The following is a 16,540-nucleotide window of genomic DNA, read 5'->3' as shown; positions in this document are numbered from 1 at the left end:
TTTCTGAGTATTTAGTGCAAATAATAGCAGTCAGCAATGGTTGTTTTCCTATCTTCTTTTTTTCCAAATGTCTTTCTTCCTCTAAAACACTTGTGGTCTCAGAGTAATGACACAATGACACTTGGGGTCTCAGAGTAATGACACAATGACACTTGGGGTCTCAGAGTAACGACACAATGACACTTGGGATCTCAGAGTAATGACACGATGACACTTGGGGTCTCAGAGTAATGACACAATGACACTTGGGGTCTCAGAGTAACGACACAATGACACTTGGGATCTCAGAGTAATGACACAATGACACTTGGGGTCTCAGAGTAACGACACAATGACACTTGGGATCTCAGAGTAATGACACAATGACACTTGGGGTCTCAGAGTAACGACACAATGACACTTGGGATCTCAGAGTAATGACACAATGACACTTGGGGTTTCAGAGTAAAGAAACTGTGACACTTGGGGTTTTAGAGTAAAGACACAATGACACTTGGGGTTTTAGAGTAAAGACACGATGACACTTGGGGTCTCAGAGTAATGACACGATGACACTTGGGGTTTCAGAGTAAAGACACAATGACACTTGGGGTCTCAGAGTAATGACACGATGACACTTGGGGTTTCAGAGTAAAGACACAATGACACTTGGGGTCTCAGAGTAATGACACGATGACACTTGGGGTTTCAGAGTAAAGACACAATGACACTTGGGGTCTCAGAGTAATGACACGATAGCACTTGGGGTCTCAGAATAATGACACAATGACACTTGTGGTCTTAGAGAAATGACACGATGACACACAGGGTTTTAGAATAATGACGCACTGACATTTAGGGTTTCCCAGTAATGGCACTTGGAGTCTTTGAGTAAAGATGCACTGACACTTGGTGGTGGATTTACCAAGACTGAAGCAGCCAGGATCTGAAGCAGCTGTGTATGATCAAAAATTAGCGTCTGGCCTTAAGGCCCACTTCACACAGATGCCTCCATTTTGCGGAATCCGCTTGCTCAGTGGGGGATCGCTACACTAATCCCCGCTGAGCAGGCAGAAGACATGTCTGCCCCCGCTCACTGTGCAGAGCGGAGACAGACAGAGTCCTGTTCTCCTCTATGGGGAGATTGTGTGAAAATGGACTGCATGTCCATTTTTCATCTGATCCTATCCGATCTGATCTGCCAGACAGATGGAAAATAGGACCACCATCCGTCTGGATTTTGCAGACCAGATCTAGTAGCGGCGGGTGTCAGCGGACATCCGCCGCTCCATAGGGTTGAATGGAGGGTCCCATCAGGTCCGCCTAAAAACTGACAGGCGGACCTGATGGGACAGCCTGTGTGTAAGGGCCCTAATTTTCAAAGCTTAGCAGAACTAAAACTGGAAGCTGATTGGCTACTGTGACAGCTTCTCCAGATTCTGTCTGCTCTAGTTTTAGTAAATTCACACTTTGGGGTCCCAAATGAATGATGCACTGACAGTTGGGGTCCCTGAGTAATGACACACTGAGCCTGGGTTCACACTACTGCGATGTCAGACATTGCATGTGATTCGCACTGTATTACTGTGCGGATCACATGTGATGTCTGTGCAATTCAAATTTAGCCATACAGATTGTATGGCTGAATTCGCATCGCACTCAGACCAAAATAGTGCAGGAACCTTGTTTGGGGTTTGATTCCTTCACCATTTCACTTTTTGCACTGTGATCTGCGAACCGATCTGGGGGTGTCATAAACTTTGTATTGACACCTGCAGCGGTTCGCATAGGGGCAGTTTGAACTGCTTGTGAGAGACATGCGATGCGGAAACCTGCACAGGGATCGCAGAGTAACTAGGCACTGACACTTGAGACTCAGAGTAATGACACACTAACACTTAGTGCATCAATAATTTGAGACTCTAACACTTGGGGTCCAAGAGTAATGACACACTGACACTGTCGGTCCCAGAATAATGATTTACTGACACTTGGGGTTTCAGAGAAATGATGCACTAACTCTTGGGAACTCATAGTAATATTGCGAGGACACTTGCGTAGAGACTCAGAGCAATGAGACACTGATGTTTGGGGTCACAAATTAATGATGCACTGACACTTGGGATCCCAGAGTAATGATTCAATGAGAGTTGGGGTCCAGGTATAATGATGCACTGACACTTGGCATTCCAGAGTAATGATACAATGACACTTGGGGTCCCGGTATAATGATGCACTGACACTTGGGGTTCCAGAATAATGATACAATGACACTTGGGGTCCCGGTATAATGATGCAGTGACACTTGGGGTTCCAGAGTAATGATACAATGACACTTGGGGTCCCGGTATAATGATGCAGTGACACTTGGGGTTCCAGAGTAATGATACAATGACACTTGGGGTCCCAGTATAATGATGCAGTGACACTTGGGGTTCCAGAGTAATGATACAATGACACTTGGGGTCCCAGTATAATGATGCAGTGACACTTGGGGTCCCAGTATAATGATGCAGTGACACTTGGGGTCCCAGTATAATGATGCAGTGGCACTTGGGGTTCCAGAGTAATGATACAATGACACTTGGGGTCCCAGTATAATGATGCAGTGACACTTGGGGTCCCAGTATAATGATGCACTGACACTTGGGGTCCCAGTATAATGATACAATGACACTTGGGGTCCCAGTATAATGATGCAGTGACACTTGGGGTTCCAGAGTAATGATACAATGACACTTGGGGTCCCAGTATAATGATGCAGTGACACTTGGGGTCCCAGTATAATGATGCAGTGGCACTTGGGGTTCCAGAGTAATGATACAATGACACTTGGGGTCCCAGTATAATGATGCAGTGACACTTGGGGTCCCAGTATAATGATGCAGTGACACTTGGGGTCCCAGTATAATGATGCAGTGACACTTGGGGTCCCAGTATAATGATGCAGTGGCACTTGGGGTTCCAGAGTAATGATACAATGACACTTGGGGTCCCAGTATAATGATGCAGTGACACTTGGGGTCCCAGTATAATGATGCACTGACACTTGGGGTCCCAGTATAATGATACAATGACACTTGGGGTCCCAGTATAATGATGCAGTGACACTTGGGGTTCCAGAGTAATGATACAATGACACTTGGGGTCCCAGCATAATGATGCAGTGACACTTGGGGTTCCAGAGTAATAATACAATGACACTTGGGTTCCCGGTATAATGATGCAGTGACACTTGGGCTCTCAGAGTAATGACACACTGACTCACAAGGTCTTAGAGCAATGATGCACTAACACTTGGGGTTCCAGAGTAATGATTCACTGGGTCTCAAATTAATGATGACACTTAAGGTTTCAGGGTAATGACAAACTGAAAATCATGGTCTCACAGCAGTGATGCACTGACAATTGAGGGGGGGGGGGGGCTGGGAGTAGTCCCAGAGTAATAATGCACTGACACTTGGGATTTTTGAGTAACGGTGCACCACTTGGAGCCTTAAGCCCCGTACACACGTACCGAATGTCAGCCGAACGATCGGCCATCTTTTGTCCAGTGCTGTCCTGTTGGCTGAAAAGTGCAAAAGTCTGCACACGAATTTTGTCGGCCAACAACAGCCGACTGCAGAAGTGATGTCATGTGATGGTTAACTTTCCGTGTGTTTTTTCTTCTCTGAGCATGCCCAGTCTTGCTAATCTGCTGTTTGTCGGCCGAATTCTGTACTGACTGGCGAGCAATCGGCCGTTCTGGTGACGGCCAACAAAAATTTTATAGCCTGCACACCCGATTCTGTTCGGCGGAAAAGTTGCTGTCGGTTGTCGGAAGCATCATACTAACAAGCCGACAATCGGCCGATCGTTTGGCGGCCGAATATTTGCGGCCGACAATCGGTACGTGTGTACGGGGCTTTAGAGTAATGATACACTGACACTTGGGGGTTGATTTACTAAAACTGGAGAATGCAAAATCTGGTGCAGCTGTGCATGGTAGCCAGTCAGCTTCTAACCTCAGTTTGTTCAATTTAGCTTTGAATGAATAAAACCTGGTAGCTGATTGGTTTCTATGCACTGCTGCCCCAGATTTGGCACTCTCCAGTTTTAGTAAATCAATCCCAACACTGATATTTAGGGTCTCGGAGCAATGACACACAACTGTGACCTCATTAAACACGACAGTGTTAAGGGCGGTGATAAGATGTTAGATTTTCCTTAACTGGAGGCAGATCAGTAAAGGATGGATTCCGCTGGCAGTTGACAGTGTCTCCGAATGATAACATACCCACACTTCCAGTCCTAGTTTTCTATATAAATATCCTGCTATATTGCTAGGAATGTTTAGTGAAGGGTCCCCAGTCACATGTGCCCACATTCCTTTATGAACATTCTGTCACTAAAAGAGGAACACCATAAGGAAGTGATTGTTTCCTTTTTACTTGTGCAGTATTCTGGTTATTTTAACTGTAGATAATAGCGGTCAGCAATGGTTGTTTTTCTATCCTTCTTTTTTTTTTTTTTTTTTTTTACAAGTGTCTCTATTTTTTCCTCTAAAAATTGTTTTGATGTGTCTGTTACATTCTTACATACGTTGTTTGCAGCATTATATTTTCTTGTTCCCTCCTAGTAGTTCTTTGCTTGGCTTAGTACAAAAGTCTGGTCCTCTACCAAACAATTGCCACCTTAACCAGACTAGCCACCAAGAAATGTATAGTGGAACTCCAGCCAAGAGGGGCACAGAGAACAATAGAATGTTCAATCAATTCCTTACTTACTGCATTGTTTGCAGACAACAGACTGACATAAACCGCAAAAGTATTAATAGGTTCTGTTTTGATTTGCAGACACGGATTATCTTCGGTATCTGTTCCCTACCTATGTGAAATCCAATTTGTACAGATTCTGCTACACACAGTATGGCCAGACTTACTCCATCTGCAATTTCTGGAATGGTAAGGTGCAATAGGCATTGGAATGGCATAGGGCAGTAGGCTTTGGTATTTGAATGGCATAGGGCAGTAGGCTTTGGTATTTGAAGGGGGTGTTGTTCAGCACCAAAAAAAGGCAGGGCTTGGTCAACACCTGAACAGAAGTCAACCCCCCATGTACAGCCTGGGTTTAGGATTCAATGGGGCTACACAAGAGGGTTCTTGCATTTCGGCATCTTCTTGTATAGCCTCACTGAATCCTAAGCCAGGGCTGTACATCGGGGGGGGGGTTCGATTTATTTATTTTTTGATCCTTTATTATGAAATGTCGTGCAATAACCACTTACTGATACATCGCTGCCTTCTTCCAGGTTTAGACCCCATTCAGACTAGCGCGACTTCTTGTCAGGCGACTTGTGAGCCTGACAAGTCACGCTCGGTCGCTCGCCATTGATTAGCACAGGACCCGTTCTAATAGGAGCGACAAAAGTCGCTCCGACTTAGAAAAAGGGTCCTGTACTACCTGGGAGCGACTTGCATTGACTTCAATTATGTGAAGTCCCTGCAAGTCACACCGAGGTCACGGTGCATGCTGTGCACCGCGACTTCACAGGTCGCCCCTCGAAGTCGGATCGCCTCAGTGTGAACCAGCTCTTAGGGTGCACGCATACGTGATTTTATATCTGCTGATCAGCTGTGTACATTCACGGCCCAGAGCTCTGTGTTGGTAAAGGATAGGCAAGGTCTAGGAGGGGTCTGGTAATCCTATCTGGGAGTCAGTGAGCATAAGGGCTTCATATTTTGGTGTACTTCGGGACTGTCTTAACCTTGTACCACCATATGCTATGATTTTTAACCTACTTCCTTTGGAAATGCCTTAAGATACATCCCCCCCCCCCCCCCTCCATAGTGCAACTGAGTTTTCTGCCTTCCTACTTCAGTGCTCTATACTGGCAGACATGCGTAATGGTCACAGAACTCATCACATCTATCCTCATACAGACTTCTAGTGCTGAGGGTGTCGGACTGAAGCTGACCATACGCAGACTGAATTTCGGCTGTTTTAGCAGGGACCAGCCAAATTTTGATCCGTGTGTCGCTGTCCGCACTCGGCAGATGTTGATCATTTACTCAATTTCTCTCGAAGGGACATGCTGGAAAACTTTTTTTTTTTTTTGATCAGCAGATGCAGCTGCTAAGCAGGGTGTTGTGACAGTGGCGAGTCCCTCTGTCAGGATACAGTGTCCCGGTAGGGACGGATTCCTCCATCCATCCATCCATTCCAGTCTGGTTTTTGGGCTAAAAAACTAAACTGTTTAGGGGAACTAAGCCCTCCTATCCTTTTCAAACAAGGAAGCTGCCATCTTGGCCTCTGTTTGATCTTCAACTGCCATGATGCTGAACATGTGATCAGTTATGACACCAGCCATTGGATGGTTTGACAGTTTGGTGGAGAGCACAACCAATGTGACAGTTACATTCCCTGCATGTGCCGGGAACGTAACTGTTTTTGAAACGGTTACATCGATGGGTTTAGTTCCACTTCTGATTATGGAGTCCAGTGAGCAATGTGGTCCAACTTTGGTGCCTATTTGGTTTGCAAAGCCATATGTAGACGCCCTGCACAACTGCTGTAACAGGAAAGTGAAAACTATGAAAATTAAGGTGGTTAGTACAGTGTCTGTCTGACTGAACATTCATTGATCAGATTTTGGTAGGGCTTGTGAGGCCTCTTTGTTCCTTCATGCATTGGGCTGCACTCAATGGAGCTAGTATGCCTCCCCACCTACAATACTGGTTGTAGGGTTTATTACCACTTGCCGACAGGCCCATAGTAAAAATATGTCATTGCTTTGACATTTAATACTAGAATCATGACAGCAGCTAGCTGCCATTATCCCGGTGTTATTTTTTTACTATGGGCGATTCTGCGTCAGTTAAAAGTAATCCCACTGGCACATTTGCGCGGGATCACTTTTAGAGGCAGTGGGAGAGATGCCCCCTCCCGCCGCTTCCCGGTCATTTCCGAGCTTACTGGAGCCATCGGGTAAGCCTGGAAGTGATATGATGCAGCCGCTTGCTGGGTAGGATGTCGAGTGAGGGCAAGATGGCCCCCACTCGGCTCTTTGCCCTTGGAGGACCGGAGCGACCTTCAACATTACTTCCCATTCTTGGGCATAAACAATTTTTTTTCTCTGTTGCTTTTAAAGGTAAATGAGAGATCTGAGGTCTTTTTGACCCCAGATCTCTCAATAAGGAGGACCTATCATGCTTATTTCTATTACAAGGGATGTTTACATTTCTTGTAATAAGAATAAAAGTGATAAAAAAATCAAAATAAAGGGACAGTGTAAAAATAAAAAGTAAAATAAATAAGAAAAAAAATGTAAAGCGCCCCATCCCTCATTGCTCGCACACAGAAGCGAACGCATACGTAAGTCACGCCCACATATGTAAATGGTGTTTAAACCATACGTGAGGTATCGCTGCGATTGTTCGAGTGAGAGCACAAGACCACCTCAGTAGCTCTAAACCGGTAACCTGTAAACATTTTTAAAGGGTTGCCTATAAAGATTTTTAAGTACTGTAGTTTGTCGCCATTCCACGAGTGTGTGCAATTTTAAAGCATGACATGTTAGGTATTGATTTTATTCAGCGTAACATATTTCACATTATACAAAAAATTGGGGTAACTATTGTCTTTTTTTTTTTAATTCATTAAAGTGTATTTTTTTCCCAAAAAATTGCGTTTGAAAGACCACTCGCACAAATACAGTGTGACATAAAATATTGCAACAATCGCCATTATGTTCTCTGGGGTCTCTGCTAAAAAAAATATATATATATATAATGTTTTGGGGTTCTAAGTAATTTTCTAGCAAAAAATATTTAAACTTGTAAAGTTTCCAGAAAAAGCCTGGTTTTCAAGTGGTTCAAGAGAAGTTCCAGCCACCTATCAAAAAACTGTAGCTGCTGACTTTTAAAAAACAGCCACTCACCCGTCCCACCGTCCAGCTGTGCACTCACCCCAGCCGTCTTTATCCTCTGTCCTCCCTCTGCGGCGCCGGCATCTTCACTATGGGCACCCAGCTGTGACAGCTTGCGGCTTCACAGCCGGGTGCCCACTGCGCATGCACAAGTCACACTGTGCATTGTGAATGGTGGAAGCAATCTTCTGGGACCTGTAATGGCACTTTTCCACTGCAAGTACTGGCTCAGCTCCACTCTGCACTGCTTGGCCCAGCTCGGCTCAGTTTGCTTTTCCACTGCATGGTACGAGTCGGCACTGTATAGGCTCTACTCGGCTCGGTTTGCTTTTCCACTAAAGTAGTAAGTGGGTGGGATTACAACGATTCTCTGACCAATCAGTGGCTAGTAGTGACAAACAATCAAGGCTGCATGCAAAGGATTGTGCAATATGGTATAGGTACGGAACGCTTGGAACCACAACCGAGGTGGTACTGTTTAAGCGAGCCGTACCGAGCCGTACCATGTAGTGGAAAAGCGCCACCGTACCAAACCGTACCGAACCGTTCTAACACGTACATGCAGAACCATGCAGTGGAAAAGCGCCAAACCGATCCATTCCATGCAGTGGAAAAGCGCCATATGTGTCCCATAACACTGCGGGGGGGGAGGAAGTGGGAAGCTGGTACCTGTCAAAATCGGGTACCTGCTCCCCCCCCCCCCTGCTCCTCAAAAGTGCCAGTTGTGCAAGAGGAGCGGGGGGAGGAGTCCTTAAAGTGGAACTTCCCCTTTTGGGTGGAGTTCCGCTTTAATTGTACAAGCAGCTGTGCTGGTAGAGTATATACAAGGATGAAGGCGGTACAAGTCTAGACCAAGTCCAGTAAACAAGTGATCAAAAGATATAACTAATGCATTTCAGGGGCTCAGAAATTCCCCTTTATTAGGGTTTATCCTAGTATTGATAGATGATTGAAGTTAATGTTTGACGCAAATGCAGATCACAATTACAATGATATCAGTGATGTCGGCTGATTGACAGGCAACTGGCACTGCTTTTCCTGTAGGCTTTGTTTTCTGCATTTACCTGCCCGGTGTTATCTTCAATGATCTCTCATTACCAGCATAAAGCCCTGGTGAAGGGGGATTTGGGAGTTCCTGAAATGTGTTGGCTGCATCTTTTGCCCTGTTTATGAGAAATAAAACTTTACTAGACTTGTGGTGCCTTCACATATTCTACATACTAATCTAGGAAGCTCTAGGAACACTCCAAGTAACAGACCTCAACCTTTAAAAGCTGGATTGGGTTCCGGAATATACTTTAAGGTCCAGCGCCGTACCACCACATCTTGTAGCAGGCAGTTGAGCTTGGCAGTTCTGCCTAAAGCCCTGCTCACACCTGAGCGTTTTTCAGCTCATAAAACGCTTATCTCTGAAGTCTCAAAATGCCCAACAAGCAAAATCCCATTCATTTCAATGGCCCCTGTTCACATATGAGCGTTTTGTCAGTTGAAGCAAAACGCCTGAAGCTCAAAAAAGCACATGAGCTTCTTTTGGCAGATTGCAAGCTTTTTTGTTAGATGTCAATGCCTGCCTCCAAAACGCCTGAAAAACGCCCAAAAAAACGCATGAAAATCATACGCTCAGGTGTGAATGGAGCGATCGCGGGTGCCCGACGGCAGTCGCGGCTGCCGGTTCTGCGGATCGGCATCCCCGCTGCCTAGTGGGGGCAGAAGCGCGCCGGAGGCTCGTGCTCTCCCCCCAGCACCACATGCGTGACGACGCAGGGCTTTGTCGTTTCGCCGAGCCAGCCTGCCGCAGTAAAACTGCAGCGGGGGGTCGGCAAGTGGTTAGGGCAACCACCATACCTAAGAACTCGTAATCTGCATGATATTACATTTTTTCTCTGTGGGTTTATATAATGGCTTTTATTTATATTCTATAAAATTTCAAACAAAAGTGGATTTTTCTTTTCTTAATGGTGATCTTTTTGTGTACAGATCCTCATCATCATGATATGTATATTAACGTCAGTGATTTCCTGGCACCTATAAATTCCGAAAGACCGGAACCGAACACAACAGGTGGGTCAGCTGACATGTTTTTGTTCTCAGGTTTGGAAATAAGAAGCTATTATTTTGCTCACTGGTCCGTGTATTCTGTGTGTTGTCAGCGGCGTCTATGGCCAGCCATACACGGTTTGAATCTCCTGCCGAACCGGCTGAGATTTGAACCGTTAATGGGCAGGCTGAATGTACCAAGCTGATCGCTCAATCAACTTGGGTACAACGAGCCTGCCGGATTCACTTACGATAATCGCTAGAGCCGCTAGCGATAATCACCCCAGGGGGGTGGCTTCCCCCCGCCCGACCATTGTGATGTTTTTTTCAAAGCTGTATATAGCACCCTTGCCAGATCTGTCTGAGTTGCATAGAGAAGCACGCAATGATGACATCACTGGGTCTAAAATAAAAAGATATGTAATAAAAATGGAAAAGCTTTATTTAAATTAAAAATGTCATTACCATGTTGATGAGGTGGGGGGGGGGGGGTGTAAGAAGGACGCAAGGCAGGCAAAATAAAAGCAGAATAAACTTCAGCTTTAAATGGCAGGACTTACCGTATTTTCACGACCATAAGGCGCACCGGATTATAAGGCGCAGTATCAGTTAACGGTAAATTTTCAAGCTATTTTCATATAGAAGCGCACCGGATTATAAGGCCCACTTTTTTTTTTTTTTTTGCAACGTTGATTTATTGCTGCGGAAACTTTTCTTCGTCTTCTTTCCAAGACGTAGGTCATCTTCTTGCTTTCTCCACTTGCTCACCATGGACTCATTAATGTTGAATTCTCTAGCTGCAGATCTATTTCCATGTTCTTTTGCATGGTTGATTGCTTTCAATTTAAAATCTGCCTCGTAAGCAAGTCTCCTTTGTGGAGCCATTTTGAAGTCACTTTGGATTTACAGGATTTCTGCTTCAAGTTTGTTGCTGTGCAATGTGAAACAGAAATTGTTTTGAGATTCCCTTCAATACTCAAGGTTCATATATAATGGCGCTTTTCCACTGCATGGAACCGTAACGGCTCGGCACGCTTTTGTGCTTTTCCACTGCTGGTACCGCATGGTATAGGGTCGGAACGGTACGGTATAGGTTTGCTTTTCCACTGCATGGAACCGAACGGCTCTGAAAAAACAGTACCTACTCGATTGTGGTTCCAACAGGTACCAAACTGGTACCATATCCCACAATCCTTTGCATGCAGTCACTACTAGCCACTGATCGGTCAGAGAATCCCACCCACCCCGTTGTTATCCCACCCACTTAACTTTAGTACTACTTTAGTGGAAAAGCAAACCTATACCGTACCGTACCGAACCGTTCCGACACTATACCATGCGGTACCAGCAGTGGAAAAGCAAGCAGGGCCGAGTAGAGCCGAGCCGGTACTTGCAGTGGAAAAGTGCCATAAGGCGCACCGGATTATAAGGCGGTTTTTGATCAAATTTTTGGATTTTCAGTGCGCCTTATAGTCCGAAAAATACGGTATATGTATGATTTGGTGTTCCATGTAGGTTGCTACAGAATATGCCGACAGGGTATAGATGAGTAAGATGGACTCATTCATTTTCATTGTTGTACTATGCCATAGTCATCCATGAAATAGTATGTACACCTTCAATTTGTTTTCAGTATGCCACTTTCTGTGGTGAATACATTTTTGTGATGTTTTTTGCAAAGTTTCTTCTATTTACATTCCAGCCAGTAAGAGCACTCCGGTTACAGGGTGATAATGCTACTCCTCTAAATTTGCAGCAGTGTTGTCAGCCTGCCTGGTGCATTCCTTCAGTTGGCCATTTAGATGCCTATGCAGCCTAATGGGCCATACACACTGTAAGATTTTCTGAAGACTTTTTCCTTCAGACTTATCAAAACCATATAATATGAGGTCAAACCTAAACACTTTCAATTTGTATGCAGTCTGGCAGGCCCTCGCACTACATAGAAAAGGTAAATCTGAAGGAAATCTAACCACAAAAGTTGGATAGTGTGTGTCCAGCCTAACAGCCAGCTGAAGGAGTTCCTACAACAGGCTGACAACGCTGGTGCTAATTGTGAAGCTGTAGCTTAGCGTTGTCAGCCTGTAACAGGAAGTGCTGTCTGTGGCTGGATCTCTAGCTAAGAAACTCTAAAAGATTAACAAAAATGAATTGAAGAAAAATGTATACATTGCATCATGATGCCAAACCTATATAAATACATTTTGGGTTTACATACACTTGAAATATAATGATGGTCAAGTATATAGAGAAAATTCAGCTGATTGAGATGTACATATCTGCTGAGCCAGATTTTTGTCCTAATATATTCAATTCTATTCTCTCAATCTTTCTCTGGCAGAATGGAGGCAAAACTTCCTACGTCTCAGAAAACTAGTTCTCATAGGAGGCCCTAATGATGGCGTCATTACTCCCTGGGAGTCCAGGTATATGTTTTAACTGTAACACTGCAGAACAGGTGACCTATCTGTAGTGAGTGATGGGGCCCTCTGCTGTCCTGTTTTGCCATTGCAGTAAGCCCAGGAAATTGCTTTATCCCTAGTTGTTATATCCCATAATACTTTCTTATCTTGTTTTAGCCACTTTGCATTCTATGATGAAAACGAGACGGTGGTGGAGATGCAACAACAGCAGGTGTGTGGTGTCCTCAGATTTTCTTGGCTAAATAGACTGAGTAGTACTATTTCAAATATAAGTGGTATCAGATGGGCTGGGTAATCGCTGTCTTCTTATTTCCTATCGGTTCCCATTGCACGACTTTAGAGCAGCCTTTCTCAACCTTTTCATCACAGAGGAACGCTTGAAATAGATTTCTGGTCTTGGGGAACCCCCGATAGAAATTAAAAATCTACAACTCATGACACATTAGTGTGATAGTCAGTGGGAAGAATGCTCCTTACTCTTGTCATCATTGGGAAGAATTACCAGCTAAAAGGAACAATGGTGTCATTGGGAACTTATCGAACAGGCAGAAATTGCCCATTGCTCAAGGAACCCCTAGCAACCTCAGGAGGAACCCTGGTTGAGAAACCCTGCTTTAGAGGGTGACAGTTTATATATCCATAGCTGCCCACCTTAAAGTCCCTAACTCCTCCTGTTTTATAAATGAGTATTTCTTTGTGTTACAGTTATAGAAAATTCTCATGGAGACTGAAAACTCTCATGCCTTTAAAGCTGAACTCCAGGAATTCATCCACTTTGGAAAATGTTCTGCATTGTTTTGGGGTTAAGTCTAACAAGGTGCATGCGACGCCATGGACTTATTTAAATTCCATTTTAATTTTGTTTTTCAGAGCCCCAGTAGCATAGCTCTTGCTACACTTCCAACGGTGTATCCAATAGTCTCAGCTCCAACAGCTGCAGTGTGGCATTATGCCGCTGTGCCCACCACTCCATTCCTCCTGCCCAATCACAGAGTGTTTTTGTGTTATGTGAACGTTATTTACCAAATACAAAGGCTCAAGTGAATGGACAGCATAGGGGAGCTTCTCTCCTGCCCTAGCTCCAGGAGTGCAGAGATAGCTGTATTCCCAGAGCTCCATAAAATTATCCGCTTTGGGTAGTCCTAACCCCCTGACATGCCACATTTGGCATGTCATTTTATTTGGGGGGGAGCGGGTACCTAGTTTTGACAGGTACCCACTCCCACTTCAGCTCGGAGCATCGCGGCACCCTGAGCGGAAGTTCTCCTCTCCCCTTCCCTCCCTGCAATCTTCTGGGACAGATTGCCGGCCAATCAAGACGCGCGGCGCAACTCGCGCATGCGCAGTGCATACCTGGCTGTGAAGCCGCAAGCTGTCGCAGCCGAGTGCCCACACCAGTGATGCCGGTGCCGCCGAGACCAGAGGGAGAGGATCGAGGCTTCGGGCGACCGCATCACTGGACTGTGGGACAGGTGAGTATGTGTTTATTAACCACTTAAGCCCCAGAAGATTTTACCCCCTTCCTGGCCAGGGTTTTTTTTGCAATTTTTTTTTTTTACTGCGTGACTTTAACGGACAATTGCGCGGTCGTGCGACGCTGTACCTAAACGAATTTGACGTCCTTTTTTCCCACAAACAGAGCTTTCTTGTGGTGGTATTTGATCACCTGTGCGATTTTTACTTTTTGCGCTATAAACAAAAAAGAGCGTAAATTTTGCAAAAACAACAATATTTTTCACATTTTTTTTATATGAAATTCCCCCCCAAAAAAAAATGTAAAAATCAAAATTTTTTAACATTTTTGGCCAATTTGTTTTCTGCTACCTATGTTTGGTAAAAAAAATCACAAAAAGCGTATTTTGATTGGTTTGGTCAAAAGTTATTGCGTTTTACTAACAAAGGGAAAGATTTCTGTCATTTTTGGTGGTGTTTTTTTTTTTTTTTAACGCGTAATGGCGGCGATCTGCGATTTTTTTTTTTTTTTTTTTTTTTTTTTTTTTTGCGGTACTGCGACATTACGGCGGACAGAACAGACCCTTGACTGACATTTTTGACACTTTTGGGGTTACCAGTGACATTACTGCAGTAATCAGTGCTATACATATGCACTGTTACTGCAAAATGACACTGGTAGTGAAGGGGTTAACTTTATTTGAGAGGGAGGGGTGGTGTGTGTCCCTAGGGGCGTGATTCTTACTGTGATTGGCTGTGGCTTGAAGTGTAGGAACAGTGATCAACGGTCCTACATAGTAGAACCGTATGATCACTGTTTCTACACAGGGGAGAATGACAGGCGGCTTGTTTACATCAGCCGCCTGACTTTCTCCCTCTGCACCAACGATCGGCGAGTGACTTTTAACCGGTTGCCGACCGCCGCACGACGATATACATCGGGAGTCAGCCCCGGCCAGGCAAAGTGACGTATATATACGTCACTACCCTGTCACTTGCTTGGGAGCCAATAGCGGGCGAGCGCGCGCCCGCAGAGGCGCTCTCCCGCCCTGGCTCGTTCCCCAGCAAGTCCGTGCGTGTGACCGGCGGACCCGATGTTCGCCCGCTATTGGCTCCCAAGCAAGTGACAGGCTAGTGACGTATATATACGTCACTTTGCCTGGCCGGGGCTGACTGCCGACGTATATCGTCGTGCGGCGGTCGGCAACCGGTTAAAAGTCAGCAACTACACTTTTTGTAGCTGATGACTTTTAATAAACACAGAAAAGGCTGGAACTCTGCTTTAAAGAGAGAAATCCACCAGGTGGCATGCATCCCGTTGGATTTAGCTTATAGTATGCCAGCACATTTGACAGTTTGGCTGAGTTCCTGGAGTTCAGCTTTAAAGCGGAACTAAACCCCTCAATTTAACCTTTTCCCAAAATCGTTACAGTACATTCAAGGCATGCCGTGAATGATAACTGTCACAATCGATTAGCTTCTCAACCGAGCTTGGCTGATGTTACTGATTACATGTGCAGCACCTTGGCAACTGCAGATCAAACAGAGGCTACGATGGCAGCCTCCTCAGCTATCAAGGATTTGAAGGTTTAGTTCTGCTTTAAGCATCGGGGCTCCATGTTTGCACAGATAGCCCATGTCAACCAGCAAAATCAGTCACACAGGTGTTTTTCTTTAGTGCTAATTCCCTTTAATATTCTCTCATATTAAACAAAGCTATTTGTCCCTAGGTGTACGATGCTGATACATTTGGTCTCCGCACTCTGGATAAAAGAGGAGGGATCTCAGTCTACTCCATCCCAGGAGTGGTTCACACAATGTGGCACTCCAACGAGACGGTCTATAAGGAATGCATTGAGAAGTGGCTCACGTAACGTCTCAGTGGTCTACATCTGCTTATCACACATCTGCCATATACCTCCTTGAGGCCTCCTCTTCTCTCTGCCGCAGTTTGACTTGGACCTTCTGCACCTCAGTATCGAGCTTACCAGTCCCGTCTCTTGTGCTGCGGTCAGCTGCAATCCTCTCTTGTCCTTTTTTGAGAACCTAAATCCCTTTCAACCAACCCTTCATCTACAGGTCACATGACTTCATTTCATGACTCAAGTGTAGTGCGCCTTGCTCTACATCACCAGGACGGGGGTCTCATTTGCATTATCTAACATTCAATGGGCTATCTAGGGTACTTTATAACCCCCAAGACTTTTTTCTGAAGGTAGATAAAGTTCTGTTTGTAACCTTTTATAGGAAACTGAATTTTTGGAAGCGATTTGCACTGTGGGAGGAGGGGGGGGGGGTGGTCATTGCCATTATACAACTGGTAATTATCTATTACTAAACAGGGATCCTCTACCTCCACACCTCAATCATCTGCTGTCGAACAATGGGCTGATATTGGGGGCTTTTTAAAGTTCCTTATGGCAAAAATTATGAATCCTCCAAAAGGTACCCTTAGGCAGAAACGATCGTACGAAATGGACCTTTCCAACTATTTCTCTGGCTGTATACAGGAGTTAAGATCGTGATGAATGGACACTGAGTCAATTAGACCCTTTAGAAGACTAGAACGTGGAGATGTCTGCTAATATTATCTGGTTGTAAAAAGTGCTCATGGACATGAAGGAAAAGGTTGAAAGATCAAGGCCTCCACCGCTAAAAACTGTTCTTCAATTTGGAGTGAAATTTCCAACCGGCTTATGTCTCTTGCAGATTCAAGTGCTTAAGATTTCTCTGCAGTAATTAA

The 16,540-nt window shown here is 44.9% G+C and overlaps 1 protein-coding gene across 1 annotated transcript in view; it reads left to right on the top strand.

The window, feature by feature from the left end:
- PPT2 (palmitoyl-protein thioesterase 2) overlaps positions 1-16,317 on the top strand; it is a 64,540-nt gene extending 48,223 nt beyond the window's left edge. Inside the window, exons 5-9 of the mRNA XM_082263760.1 lie at positions 4,815-4,922; positions 9,863-9,946; positions 12,264-12,348; positions 12,502-12,556; positions 15,528-16,317. Coding sequence (XP_082119886.1) covers positions 4,815-4,922; positions 9,863-9,946; positions 12,264-12,348; positions 12,502-12,556; positions 15,528-15,671 — 476 coding nt within the window. The 3' untranslated portion in view covers positions 15,672-16,317. The remainder of the gene's footprint in view (positions 1-4,814; positions 4,923-9,862; positions 9,947-12,263; positions 12,349-12,501; positions 12,557-15,527) is intronic.
- Positions 16,318-16,540: the final 223 nt, after the last annotated feature.

The sequence above is a fragment of the Pelophylax lessonae genome (assembly GCF_965119305.1).
Source record: "Pelophylax lessonae genome assembly, chromosome: 7".
Taxonomy (NCBI): domain Eukaryota; kingdom Metazoa; phylum Chordata; class Amphibia; order Anura; family Ranidae; genus Pelophylax; species Pelophylax lessonae.
The sequence above is the reverse complement of the archived record's forward strand: the minus strand, read 5'-3'. Positions and strand labels throughout refer to the sequence as shown.